Genomic DNA, 14,860 nt, shown 5'->3' on the forward strand with positions numbered 1-14,860 from the left:
TCACTAATTTCTGTTCACACACCCTTTCGGTAGATCTTATTAATTATATCTCATTAGTTGCCTTGGAAACAGAGGTGAAGAAATGTAGAGAGGGATGGAAAGAGAGAGAGAGAGAGAGAGAGAGAGAGAGAGAGAGAGAGAGAGAGAGAGAGAGAGAGAGAGAGAGAGAGAGAGAGAGAGAGAGAGAGAGAAGGGGGGAAAGAGAGATAGAGAGAGAGCGGGAGAGAGAGAGAGAGATGGGCAAAGAGAGCTGGTACGGAGAGACTGTTGTTAAAGGATCAGCAATGTGTCAGATTAGCATCAGGAGACATTAACACTAGTGATGCTGCCTGCCTGCCTGCCCGCCCGGCAGACTGGCTGGCTGACTGACTAGCTGGCAGGATCCTACCTCTCCCTGCTGGAGTGAGAGATAAGCATGCTCCCACAAAGAAAAGTGTTAGAGCGCGAGAAGCTGGCATGCCTCCACTTCCCAACCCAAGCCTGCAGGCCCTTTCACAGGTGACGAAGGAAAAGAGGGGAAGAACAAAGTGATTTGTGTGTTCATTTCATAATGCACTTCTTTCAGCTTCCCATTGAAATGCAGCGGCAACATAAGGGCTTTACTTTGCTTGATTTCCCCCTTCTTCTTCAACTCTGACTAGCTGGAAGTGGAACTGAGCCATAAACTAGCACTGTGAATAATGCAGTGACAAATAAACTTGATTTGTATAGCTAATCTTGCTTTTTTTTTGCTCAAATTACTTAAAGTATATATGTTTTTGTGCAAAGAAAGCATAGCACGTCCAATCAGTAGATTAGTGCTCATTTACTTGGTTGTTTATTTTATCGTAATGGAGTAGTGATTCATCATTATGTAACTCAGGAAATGTTTCAAGTCATTATGAGCCATGGTCATAACAAGCTAGGCCCTACATTCTAATAGCATACAAAGTGTGTGAGTGCGTTACTGTGGTACTGTAGCCTAAACACGCCCAGCCTGCATGATGAGCTTTATTGTAAAGCACCCAGTTAGAATCAGGCGGATGGAGGCCTGTTGTTGTTTAGTCTCAGTGTTGACATAAAGGAGGTAACATGGAGAGGGATCAGAGAGGAAGGAGGTCCCAGAGGCGCCCGTGCCCCCCTCACCCCCTTACCTCCCTCTCCTCCCGCCCTCCCTCTGACTCCCCTGCCCGGGTCATTTACAAGGGGCTGGAATAACAGGAAGCGGAGGCACAGGAAGTTGAGTCTTGTCTGCCCACGGCCCTGTGGTAGGACGCAGGAAGCTATACTGTCTTGGCTACGCTGAGGACTTTGGCTGCTGTCCACCACCAGCAAAGACTTGTGGGAGTGGAGAAAACTTCCCCACTGTACTTCATGGTGAGCCCTCAAAGCAATGTACGTCAGTAACATGCTATACCGTTCTACGGGAAGCTCCGGCCTCAAAGAAGTTGCATCAAGCCAATCTGACGGGTATTATGTGGTGTGGGACAACAGATGGGAATGTAAGGATCAGTCATGCTACACGGCGGTGTGCGTACGTGCACAGCTTACCCAGGCTTACAAGCCGAGGGGAGGAGGATGTGCGGTGTTCAGTAATTACAGTGGGAGTTGAGCATGTTTTATTGAGTGTGAAAGGGCCGACCCCGACACCAAGCCGCCCAGAGCTGTCTCCCAGAGGGCAGAAGAAGGAGGCGGAGGAGGAGGAAGAAGAGGAGGAGGAAGCACAGAGAGGGAAAGAGAGAGAGAGCCTGCACCTCTGGAGTCCCCTCTCTGGACATGACTCACATGTAGATTCAGTCAAAAATCACTCTCTTTTGTAAGATTTTTTTTAAAGTGGATTCTAAACAGTGAATCACTTAGACTGTGACCAAGGCTTCTGTCAGAGGCATGGTTGCATCTGCTCTTTCTATGGGACATGTAGTATTGATTTTCCTGTCATGCTGATGTGGTCTCTCTTATAGAGACATATTCCCCATGTATTGATCCTTGCGGTACAAATGTTTTGTAAGCACCTTTCAGAAGTGCTGGACTGGTTTTAATCAAAGACAAAGTGGACCAGGTGTACTGTATCAAGGTCCTCTGAAAAGGACACTGCTGGATCGTGGAGGGTATTCTCTTAATGCTTGGCTACATTAAAGAGACGTCATTCGGTATATTCAGATGGTCCTCAGGTCATAGAAAAGAAAGAAATACAAATCCCCTCACATACACAGAGGTGGGTGTTCACAGCGCATCAGTAGTGAGATCACCATATCCGTTTGTTCCAAGCCCACAGAGCAAACAAAAAAGCCTAATGTAATTAGCATGACTAAACAATAGGTCAATGCTTGCTGAAACCTCCGTCACAAGAACTCAAACCAACAAACGAGAGAGAGATGAGTGTTGATATAACTTGGTTCACCAAGAACCTACTCTCGTTTGGGTTACCGTGCTCCCCTGCTGTTGGCCTTGTTGTTGGCCTTGCTTTTTGCCCTGCTGGCCTGGTTCCCAGGGCCCATGTGCTGCAGCAATCCAGAGGGGGTTTTAGACTCCCATCTACCCAACTCTGTCACCCAAGAAGATTAGGAGGAAACATGGAGCTCTGGAGATGTAGATGTCCTTTACCTCTCCATCACTGAACCCTGAATGCTGCGTTCAAGAGCAGTGACACATCCCTGTCAACACAGTCCGACTTCTAATCCAGTCTAGACAATGTCCTTTTTCATAATCCTTGTCAGACAGTTGTGTTGGCAGTTTGCATCTTGCATACAATCTCCATGTGACTTTATAGATGAATAATACAATATCAATAGTTCTAATGTAGCTATTGTTGATCCAGAGAACTTGAGAGTATTGTCTAAATTCAACAAAAGACCAGACTGGATTGAGGTCAGCAAAGGTAGCAGATAAAGGAAACCGATTTTGCGCAACTTCCTTTCAAGTCTGTTACTAATTCTAACAGGCACACCTGGAGTCTGAGGGACCTCAGCTTGTCATTTCATATTTCTGTAACAGAAATGCCACGACATGGGGAATTACGCTTCTGGAGAAGACCGTGTCTTAGACCGTTTTGACAGCTCCTTCCTCTATTTACACAGAGCACTGCGATATGTGTGATTTATTGACTTGTGCAGCCCAGTGCTAAAACCAGACAACTGTTTTCCAGACTGACAAACATACTCATACTCGCAAGTAAAGAAAAAAGTGTCAGTATGAGTATTTGGAAATGGTGAATGAGAGACAACGTTCTAATTTTCATCAGGGTGTTATGATGTGGTTTAAGGGAAATTCTCCGTGGGGGTTAGTGTGGTTACTTTCCTACCGTGCGTGGGTTGGCTTAGCCGAATGCAGTCAAGTTTGCCTACAGTGTATGTTACATTCAGAGAGCCAGACACTGTAATACCAGTGTCTCTAACCCACAAATGACTGCTTGCCAATGGAACTGTCCATTTTCTCATTTCTCTTCTGTGCGTAGGCACCTTTATCTCATACTGTAGGCCTATTATAAACCGTTGTCAAGGATGCTGACTGTATGTATAGGCCTGCAGTGAACACCGAGAGGTTAACCTTAACCGGAGTTCGTGCTCTGAGGAGAAAAGTAGTGAATAGACATTTTCTATTTACTTGTATATTTGTGTCCGTGTGTCAGTGATGGATGTTCCTTCAGGGAGAGGGCAATAGCTCTTCCGAGCAGATGAGCAGTGACAGGGCAGGGGCAGAGGCCTTCAGGGGAGTCTGCGGGGGTATGACTGTGATGCCAGGTTGCAGTGTTCCTCACGTGGACGTAACCTTTCCTTCCACCTCTGAGGACTTTACCTTATGTCGACCTGAGATCGTGCTCTTCTAATCATCTTAGCAGCAAAGCTGGCAGTGGCATCGGGTCAGACCAGGTGGAAGAAAGCTTGCTCTGCCTCCACAGGCTTGTAAAACAATTCGCCGCTTCCTTGTAACTCGGCCACCTTTTGGTTTGAACAACGCTTCTTATCCCTTGCGGAGAACAACCATGAATTACTAAGCCTGCATCAAAGACCCTTCGTTTGTGGTTAGCTACGGATGTCAGGGCTTGTGTCAGTGTCTCTAATGCAGTAGATGCGCAGGTGGAGAGTCACCACATAAGGAGTCACCACATCGCCCTTGTGTTCTTGCTAGCCGTGTCAGGAAATGGAACATAGAGTGCGACCAGCCCCCCCCCCCCCCCCCTCCCCACACACCCACACATGTGCTGGCTGTGCTTGAGGACGCATCTCTGAGTGTTGTGTTTTTAACTGTGCTGCGTCTCTCTTTTCCCTTCTCTCTCTCTCTCGCTCTGTCTCTTCCTTTGCAGACTGCGGTGTGGTCACGACGTTGACGTTGCGGACGTTGAGAGAAGAGAGAAGAGAGAGAGAGAGAGCACTGTACAATGTACTAGGAGAGCGAAGGGAGACCAGCTTTGTCGTTTTTCTGATATTCCCGAGGTGTCAGAGAGAGCAGAAAGGACGCAGCCATGGGACGGAAGAAGATCCAGATAACCAGGATCATGGACGAGAGGAACAGACAGGTCAGTGTCATGGGATCACCTCAGCACAAACATTCTCCACACGCTCCTTTGGGGACACACAAGCACTCCCATCAGTCTAAGTGAGGCTACGCTCTCTCTCAGCCCGGCCCAGCTGTGACAAGCCAACTCAAGCACCCTCTCACTAGAAGCCCAGTTCTTATGTTGCCATAGCCATTCAGTTTGAGGTAACACTGTTGTGCCAGAGTGAATGGCTGCCATGAGGACTATCAGTTCAGTAAAAAAAAAAAAACTAATTATTTCTAATGGATAAACATCACCCAGCCCTCTCAGAAAGTACTTCCTGATGAAAGCTTGGATGAACAGGCTTAGTTAAAACGTTATTTACACCAAGATTGATTCTTTGTATGGAGTAAAAATACAAACAAATGATAGCAAAAACATGTATTCATAAATAATATTATTGTGTACTGTGTACTGGTCATTTTGTACTAGTCGATGTGGAGTACAGGTTATAATCCTTCATCTTAGAGTGGATACATGCGCTTTTCTGTAGAATGGAATGGAATTGTGTAAAAAAAAATAGTGTTTTTGTGATTAGATATCCCCTCTGGATGGAGTCATGACTGAGATAAAAATGGAGGCAGCCTTGTTCATACACGGACCGTAAGGATCGAGATAAACAATCCTCGTCTGAAGTCCTCACCAGAGGAACAGTGTGCGTGACACATTTTCATCAGTGCAGCCATACTGTCCTGTCAGGCATTATTTACCCTGCAATTTCAGCCTGAGAAGTTGATGAGGAGGCAGGAGCAAGCTAGGCTGAAGTGCGGAGCGGAGCGTCGAGGGCCTCCTGGCGTGGGAGGGAGCGTGGGGGCGAGCGGGCATCAGCGGGGCTGCTTGCGGAGCAAGGGGCCCCGCTAGGCCTGTAGACAGACCCAGCGGGGCCCCTTGCTCCAGCCCCCAGCCCAGCCCCAGGCCAGCTCCGTGCGGTTGCAGCTGCTCGGTAGTAATTAAGAGCAGGCAGCGCAGCCCCACACCACAGCACCATCTCATTAGCAGGGTGGGTCAGGAGCACACAGCTCTCCCTTCTCTCTCCCCTCAGTCTGCCCTGCCGCTGCCCAGGCTGGCCGCAGAGAGAGAGAGCGGCCTGCAGCTCACCCTGTCTGCTCTCTCTAAATATAAACTCCTAAACACCGGTGCAGTACACTACGCTACTCCACAGGAGCCTTTCCTGTACAGCCTCCTGAGATGCAATGGGAGAATGCGATGTACTGTACTGGACGGTATATATTTCGAACACTTGGTTAAAAAACATGAGCTTTTTCATATAAATGCAGTGTCTTTGTGACAGAGCCCTTTACCATCACCTCCATATATTTTAGAAGACACAACTTTTAAGATGACATCTTTAACCATTAATGATGCGCGACGCAATGTTCACTGGCTACCGTTTACCTCGCGAGATCTCGATTTTCCCCCCTACATTCCATCACTGAAAAATCAGTTTCAAAGAAATACCTGAGCTTTTCGGGGGAACCTAAAGGATTTATCATATTCACACCCTCTCAAAAAATATCATTTGCACCTTTCGTGCAGTAGAAACAACTTTTTCTGCCGTGCACACAGAAAGCTAATTTAGGTTGTGCTCGCCCTCCGGAGGGTGATAACATGAGACCTCCTGCCCCTCGCCCTCAGCTACCCCCCCTGTCTCTGACAGTTACTCTGTGGCTAGCAGTTCAGCCAAGTGAGAAACAAAAATCCACACGACGGGCCAATTATCAGCATAACACCTGGCAGTGGGTGGGATACAAATAGGAGGGCAGAGGGACAAGAAGGGAGGAGGGCTGCTGTAGGAGAGTAACGAGAGAGAGAGATAGTTACTATCTGCATCGTGTTCACTGACCTGTGACATCTTCGAGAGGCAGACAGGAAGTAACATCAAGTCAGGTTGTCTTGGAGGGCTTGATTGGCAAACTGCTAACCTTTGAAATCTATGCCCGAGTGTAGCCTAAGGGTGTAGAGAAGCAGGATTGTTTTATCGAGAAATGGAGCCATGGAGACAAAGACCCTGTTTAAAAAGAAAGCGTCTCTCGTGTTCTCCGTCCATCAGATTGGAAATGTCACACTCTCTCATCACAGGGAATGGTTATCAGTGGAACCCAGGCGTCGCCATTATGAGGCTTTAGCTGGCTCAGCACACTACCGCCAAATGAGAATAGGCCACTGTTCGTACACTGCTGTGAGGGCTTCTAAAATAAAGCTTCGGCGTGGAGAATGTGTGTGTGTGCGCCCGCGCGCATGTGCGTATGTGTGTGTAGCCTCCTTCCGTGAACCACAAAGCACGGTCTCATCTCTCTGGGGTGTGCCTCTAACCTAGGGGGAATGGCCATTAGCATGCGGGCGCCATTGTAGGAAGACAATTAGAATCTTTATCAGCCTGGCTTTGCCGTGAGCAATCCGTATTCATAGCGTTGAATTGAAAGAGGGCCTTAAGTGGGCTAATTAAATAGCGTGGTAGTACAGGAGGTAGCGTGGGGACAGTGGGGGCTTATAGCATCATCACTGGGAGTGCTCTGGATGGGCTGTTGACCTTTCAGGATTTATGGCACAGAGTATGGCATGGGCCGGAGGTCTATAATTGCACTATCTATCACAACAAATGGATTAGCTTCAAGATTCTGGGCAGGAGCCCAGACACCATTGCAGTGTTTAAAGTGTGCAAATTGTTTCATATTTCTTTCGGTTTCCCTTTTATCATAGTGCACATCTCTTTCCTCTCAACACCTCTGCCAATGCGCTGTGGTCATTCAAAGACAGGACAACATTGTCTGGTTTGACACATATGTCATTTATATATTTCACCCAAAGCAACACTTGAGCCTGCTATGAGCCTTGTATGAAACATGAAGGATCCAGCCCCAGCCTCAACTCCAGCCCCAGCCTCAACTCCAGCCTCAACTCCAGCCTCAGCCCCAACCTCAACTCCAGCCCCAGCCCCACCAGCGACCACATCCATCCCCTCACCTAATGAAAGAATTGACTCATGCCTACAATAACCCCCCCAACACACACCTGCCTCATGAAAATAATTTGGCACAGTGTGACAGGCATCAGATCACAGGCTGTTTCTCATGGTAGAGTTGGTCTTGGCCACGTCCCTGCCCCCAAATGGCTGAGGCTCTCAGACAGAAAGCGGCTCTGTGGTGCGTTCTGACGGTGCCGTGACGGTTTGCGCCCCGTGAATGGTACGCACATCTTCCTGGAAGAGGGTCGTCCGGGATCCCGCGCGGTGGGTACAGTGTAAGGTACAGAGTGGCCTGATTAGGCAGTGTGGGTATGGGGGGGCTAGCTAGTCAGGGCCTAGCGAGCGTGGGGCGTAGCTCCTCGTGCCTAACGACGTCCTCTGGATGCCATTAGGCAGGCACACCGGGGGTAATTGCCCAAGTCATTAAAAGTTTGATGATTCTGCGGCTGGGTGGAGGGTTGCGTGCCCTTGCTGTGGTTCACTTTGGATGGAGCCAGGGTACGTAACACGCTCGTGGGCACAGAGCTCTCTCTCTCTCTCTCTCTCTCTCTCTCTCTCTCTCTCTCTCTCTCTCTCTCTCTCTCTCTCTCTCTCTCTCTCTCTCTTCATCTATGTCTCTATCTGTCTCCCACCAGGGAGCAAGACTGTACATCCCTCTATTTCTCATCCCACTCTCCCCTTGCTGAAATTGTCATGATTCTTTAACAGGTAAAGACCTTGTTGATAGATAGGGGAGGGGGGGGGGGAGAGAAACCGGTGGTAAACACACAGTTTTCCTGTCGTGTGACATTAGCGAGAGGTCACAGTGATTATCTGTAACTGTGGAGGCCTATTTATAGTTTGTCATCGAAAAGCAGATTATTACGTGAATTGGCTATGTGATTCATCTTTTTCTGTTCATTTGTGTCTCCAAATTATTTTGGATATATTTAATGTTGTATCTTATCTAAGTTTTTAGTTTTTAAGTATTTCTAGGAAAGCTTGACATACACGAACAAATGAGCTCAAAGCGTATAGGACTTATCAGTAGGGACCCAGTGCAGTTCAAGTCAATCCCAGCTGCTGGGCCAAGCCTGTGGGTCCTACAGTGGTCCACATGGGGGTCCAGGGGCACTCCATCCTTCCAGGGAGAGCTGATCCAGGCAGACAGCAGTAGAGGCCGTGGCCTGTCTCCCAGCCCCCCCCCCCCCCCCCCACGCTCCAGCCCAGCCCGGACTCCAGCCAGGGGGCCTGGGTCACTCTGCCAGCTGGTGCCTGGGCTCTCGTCCTCTCTACCCCACACAGCCCTATCTGCTGTGGAGATCATGACATGGAGCTTTCATAAAGCAGTCAGCTCCTCAGCCCTGGTGTAGGTGTCAGTGACTCGGGCATCACCTCCAAGTAACGTCTTCGCTACATGCAGCTTTACTATCAGATGTCTGTGTTTGTCATGTTGACTTCTTTGTTCCCCCGAGGAAGGACACTGATATACCGTATGAGTGACAGGTCTGTCCTGGTCATTGTTAGAGGGCACACACACACGCACTCACACACATGGGCTTGTGCACACACAGTTGTACACAAGTCCATTCCTATTCCCTACTGATGAATTGAGAAAGCTAAGACAAGTAACAGTTAGACAAGTACGTAGAAGTTGGTGTCAGAACATAATTAGTAACTTCTTACAGCAAGAGACTGTGAAAAGGTCAGGGTTTTCAGATGACACAATCAGGTGAGAGTAATGCAGTTACTGTACTGTTCTGTGTGTCTTTGTATAGGTTATCATGGTGACCTTATCAAAGGGCGAAAAAGTATAATTTACTGTAACTTTATTCAAGTACACTTAATTCATTTTTACATAGAATATTCTGTAGAACTGTTTAAATGAGCATAGCAGATGCGCATAGCAGGACAAAAGAATCCTCTTGAATTTCACTTTACATGGCTGCAATGAGATAGTAATAGTAGGTAATAATCAGTTACCCTGTAAGCACCAACCAATTGTTTTGGGAACTGTGGATGTCACATGTGGATGTGCAGTGACATTGTCAGACGGAAGAGGCTGGTTTCTTCTGCAATCTCAAGTCATTTTGCTTATGTTTCACTTCACTGCTCATTGAATTCACTTACTCTTTTTACTTCCTGTATTGTGCAGGAAGTAAATCAGATGCATATTAGTTCTACTTGGTTGTTGATAGGAGCTGTTTACTACTTAGGGCACTGCATATGAATGGGCTAGCTGGGAGATGTTTCTTTAGCGGTGGCAGGGTCGGGGCAGGGTGGAGGGAGTCTCTGTGCTCCTGCAGGGGAAATTAAGCGGGCCCTTGGTCAGCAAAGCTGCACTCAGCCAGCCTGCTGGGTCGAACTAGCTCCCCTTCACCACCTCCTTCACCACCACCTCCACTTCCTCCTCCCTGTGTTCATCCTGCTGAAGTGGGACATCTCAATGGCTTAGCAGACACTCATCTGTTAAAGAGAATACCATGTATGCATTCATTTCTCCCGTGACAGTGAGCGTTTTCCAGGTGGATAAACAAACAAACAAGCTAAATCATTCCTCTTGGATTTAGGAGAGGTGGGGAAGTTTCAGCTGGGCGGAAGCTGTTGGTCCCACACCGGAAAGTTTTACCCAAACCAAGGAATGTAGTAACAGAAAGAGTAGTATAAAAAAACAAAATTAAAATCCCAGTGGCCACCTCAAATTTTCAGCCTCAACATATTTGAAACTGTGTTGCATCAAAAGTCAAAAGATTTGGTATTGCAAATCCTGCAAGACGCATGGACAAATTTACCATCAGACGAGTCTTCCATCGCAAAATGCTGCCATTTTTTTTAAATACTGACGGGATCAATAAAATTACTAAATTAGTATGCGAAGTGCAAACAAATGAAGGATCTCACTTGTGTGCATCTACAGTATCAAAGGGTGGTTAACTCTGTATAAAAACACTGCTATGACTTAGTTACTCATGAATTACGATATATGCAATAAATAGTCAGTTTTGGTATTTGGTCTGTCATAGCAGACACCTGAATGCTTGACGTGGGAAGCTCTGTGTGTCTAGAGGAGAATTAATAGACCTGTGTAATTAGCTGTAGTGTGGGACTTTGGAAATTCATTTTTCACAGTTGGAGTGACCTCACTGGCTGACTGGATACAGAGACTCAATACAGTTCACAGGATTAGGCTGCATTATGCAATTTTAAATGAAGCTAACTGCAAGCTGTGACCAATTAAAGTTGAACAAAGCCAGCTCATCTGCTCAGCTCCCCCATAGCAGGTCACTGAAATTGGCGGAAGATAGTACACATTCATGCGGTTCACATCAAACACACGGTACATTCTAGTAGCAAGGCTCCATCGAAAACAGTATTCTCAAACCCCACTTTGTGTAACACACGTGCCTTCCTAGATTCCTAAATGAATGAGTTTGTAGGGCAATAGAGGACAAGATGGTACTGCGGTAAAGTGGTGTAACATAATGACAAGTGCATGAGGCACAGAGACAGCACTGCAGGACACGCTCTACAGAGAGGGTCGGGTTACCTCCGGCGTGATGTACGACCTGCAGTCCCAGCCGTGGACTCATGTTACGGGTAGAGCCACACAGGGGCCGCCCTTTCTCCGTCACCCTGTCTGCATGTATGTGCTGTACGTAGGGAACATGGAGCCAGAGGCTAATATATATGGATCACTCTTGTTTGCAGATGCTCTGACTCAGCTCCCTGACCTGTCTCTACGTCGACACAGTCTGACCTCTGGTCGGCTAAACCGCACTACTGAGTCACATGCTCTGTGGAGTTTTTCTAAAGGACGAACAGAACAAGCAAGTGTCAGTGTATGATTGATAGATACTGGAGATGGGCAAACAGGGCTTTTTTGTCATCAAACTTTACAACATTAACAAACCAATCTGTGGCAATCCCACCAACTGGATCACCACACTCAATTCAACATTCTTCCCAATCTAGTTTAGTCACTGCCTGGTACACATGTTTGTGTAATACTAGTTCAAAGACTGCTACAGTAAGTAAAGCATGTCTGTATTCATGATGTTCTCTCTCTCTCTCTCTCTCTCTCTCTCTCTCTCTCTCTCTCTCTCTCTCTCTCTGTGTGTGTTTGTGTTTCAGGTAACTTTCACAAAGAGGAAGTTTGGTCTGATGAAGAAGGCCTATGAGCTGAGCGTTCTCTGTGACTGTGAGATAGCCCTCATCATCTTCAACAGCTCCAACAAACTGTTCCAGTACGCCAGCACGGACATGGATAAAGTCCTGCTCAAGTACACAGAGTACAACGAGCCCCACGAGAGCAGAACCAACTCCGACATTGTGGAGGTGAGTCGCCTCTCCTTTCCTACTGTGTAGTCTTCAGGATACAGTCCTGCACACAGGCTGAACACTTTGAACGAAACACTGATATGTTTAGATGTGATTTCCACAAGTAACATATGATGTGACTCTTCATACACTGACAGCAAGGGGGCTTGCTTTTCAGGGTACAGGCCCACTTACAAGATTTTGTAAGAACCTTGTGAAAAGTTTCAAAAAATGTTTTTTAAGCTATACAATTAGGTGTAATATCAACAGTTAACACATGATGTGACTCAACATGCACTGACGAGGAATGAGGAACTTGTGAACTGTTACTGTACACTTTTGCAGTATACTGGTTATGCCCACGAGGCACAGGGGAGGCATAGTTATTAGACATTACAACCGGAGGAATGACAGTACTGAAGTAACAGCTTCCTTTTAGGCTGTAGAGAGATAGGGCTCAGGGGGTCTGCAGTCCCTGATAAGTTCAGCTGCTGTTTGGTCCAGCAACCGACAAGGAAAATGTGTTGTTGCTCAGCCTTGCACCGCTGGGTTTGTCTGAAGTCCATGGCTCCCTCTGTTTCCTCCAGATACTATACCTGCACGAACTAGCCCTGGTGTTAGTGTACCATGGCTGAAAGGCAGGCACCCTGCAAAACAATCACATTGCTAGAGCAGGACATTTTGTATGCTCTAGGTGTTGTGAAACTCCGGAAGCACTCAGTCCCAGCTAGACTATGTTCTAATACATGCCCAAACACTCACACAGGAGAATAAGGCATTTATTATGCCAGTTGAACAGACCTGTCGGCCAAGACCATCAATGAAAAGAAAACGGGACTGAATGTGGATCCTTCGCGGTCCAAGTCATCTCCCTCTGACGTACTTGTGGTTTCTCGACCTATTCAGAGCATGCTGTCTGAAGCCAGTGTCTTCACTCTTGACTAAATGAAAAGCAAACACATTTATGCCAAGTCGAGAAATCAGGATAATAACAATAAAAGTCACTTATTTGCTTTTAAAGCCAATATTTAAAGTGGACACAGACTTGCTCTTGTGTTTCAAGTTAGACGGAGGTGTTTTTATTAGACGGGGGGCAGACCTTTCCCAGGTTTCTGCATTGCTGCGTCATAATACGCTCGTGTTTTCGTTGGCGCCCTTCCACGCCAACATACCTTTTTTATTATTTCTGCCCGCGACCGAGAGACATTTGGTCCGAGGGGTCTGAGAGGGTGGCAGACAAATTCCAAGAATCCAGGTTCTTTAAACTCTTTCACTTGAGCAAAAGGAGGAATCAAAGGGATGCATAAGAGAGTCAGCTGTGTCACTGTGTTATCTTTTATTCATGTTGCCGCTGTTTGTGAATTACCTGCTCGGTAGAGCTGCAAACAGAACTCTGGCATCCAACAGCCCCCGTGGCAGCCTCCATAAGGCCCCCCCGCCCCACTCACCCCCCCCACCCCCCACCCGAGCAGAGTTGGGTCTTACCTACATAAAAAATACATAGACGCACTTCTCACTTATGTAACGGTGACCCCATGTTTGGTTTTGCCCGAGTTCTAACCCTTCCGGTCTTAACCAGGAGCTAACTAGAAAAAAAACTGCAGCTTTCCATAGACAAAAGAGAACTCATCGAGGGACGTTTTCCTTAAAAAAAATTCTCTCTCTCTTTACGGTTCTACCTCGCAGCCTGCGTGGGTCGGCCTTTGTGTTTTTCCCCCCCTCCAGATTATGCGCTGTACGTGTTCCGTATGTGAGTGTCAGCAGTGTGCTGGAACGGACGTGCAGGGTACGCAGGGTTTATCTCTGGGCCGTGGTTCCGGTGCTCCGTCGCCGGCTGAAACCCCCTGCATGCAGGGTGGCGATCTGTTTTGTTTCCCATGTAGCCACTCACAAGCCAAGGAGGCTGTCTTGCTGCACGGAAGGGGGAACAATGTAGCGTTGTCCCTGCTCACTCGGCCAGCATCTGCGTAGATATGCGCGCAACTCCCAACCCCACCCACCCCCTCACCCCCAGCCCTGGCAGCTATGTGTCCGGGGTTCAGAAGTGAAGAACCAGAGCAGAAGTAAGCAGCCAGGCTCCAGGCTCCCTCTCCTGACATGGCCACACATGCCACCATTCACAGGCCCAGAAAGAGCAGCGGAAGAACTCGGTTCAGAGCCATCCGAAATAGCTCATTGTCTGTGGTGTACTGTATGCCATCATGGTTTGTGTCCATCATGGTTTTTTGTCCATCCTTCTCTTATCGTGTATTTGTGGGATGACCGCATTGTTAAAATATCCTCCAAGGTGTCTCTCTCCTTCTTTATTTCTTTTTTCTTTCTTTCTTTCTTTCTTTCTTTCTCTCTCTCTCTCTCTCTCTCTCTCTCTCTCTCTCTCTCTCTCTCTCTCTCTCTCTCTCTCTCTCTCTCTCTCTCTCTCTTTCTCTCTCTCTCTCTCTCGCTCTCGCTCTCGCTCTCGCTATCTATCTATCTCTCTCCCTCTCTCACTCTTTCTATCTTTCACTGTGTCTAGCACTTTGTCTTTACATTTCTCTTTATCTCCCCATCTCTCTCCCTCTCTCACTCTTTCTATCTTTCACTGTGTCTAGCACTTTGTCTTTACATTTCTCTTTATCTCCCCATCTCTGTCCCTCTCTCTCTCTCTGGGACTCCGGGTTGAATTGGCCTCATATGGAGACACTTAGCCTGGACACATTATCTAAATCTATAAATTACATTCATCAGATAACTTCCACACAAACAGTCGTGTGCTCATCTGCCACGCTAGAGAGACCAAATGAAGCTGTTCCCAGTTTTCATTGGGCAGCATACGTTCCCATTCCATGCGAGGAGCCAAATCAAAGGTCACATTCCTGCTCGGTAGTACCATCTGTAGATAAAGGCTGGGCCTTGCAGTGTGGGAGAGCCACAGCCATGTTTCGCACAGATGGATGCATGCCTGGGGCACAGTCTGATAAACTAGCAGAGGGCTACGGACTTTGGCTGAATCTTGGCTAACAGTCCAGACTCAAAACCACCAAAACAGTAGGCTTAGATTGCTTTCCCTGTGTGTGTGCCTGTGCATTGGTGTGTAATGTACAGGA

The 14,860-nt window shown here is 47.4% G+C and overlaps 1 protein-coding gene across 7 annotated transcripts in view; it reads left to right on the top strand.

Annotated features, from left to right (window-relative positions):
- mef2aa (myocyte enhancer factor 2aa) overlaps positions 1-14,860 on the top strand; it is a 66,641-nt gene that overhangs the window by 23,208 nt on the left and 28,573 nt on the right. For all 7 annotated transcript variants that reach the window (XM_067233886.1, XM_067233888.1, XM_067233890.1 and 4 more), the window contains 2 exons: positions 4,283-4,495; positions 11,592-11,795. In XM_067233886.1, the coding sequence (XP_067089987.1) occupies positions 4,442-4,495; positions 11,592-11,795 (258 nt within the window). In that variant the 5' untranslated portion in view covers positions 4,283-4,441. The remainder of the gene's footprint in view (positions 1-4,282; positions 4,496-11,591; positions 11,796-14,860) is intronic.

Source organism: Osmerus mordax, chromosome 4 (assembly GCF_038355195.1).
Source record: "Osmerus mordax isolate fOsmMor3 chromosome 4, fOsmMor3.pri, whole genome shotgun sequence".
Classification (NCBI taxonomy): domain Eukaryota; kingdom Metazoa; phylum Chordata; class Actinopteri; order Osmeriformes; family Osmeridae; genus Osmerus; species Osmerus mordax.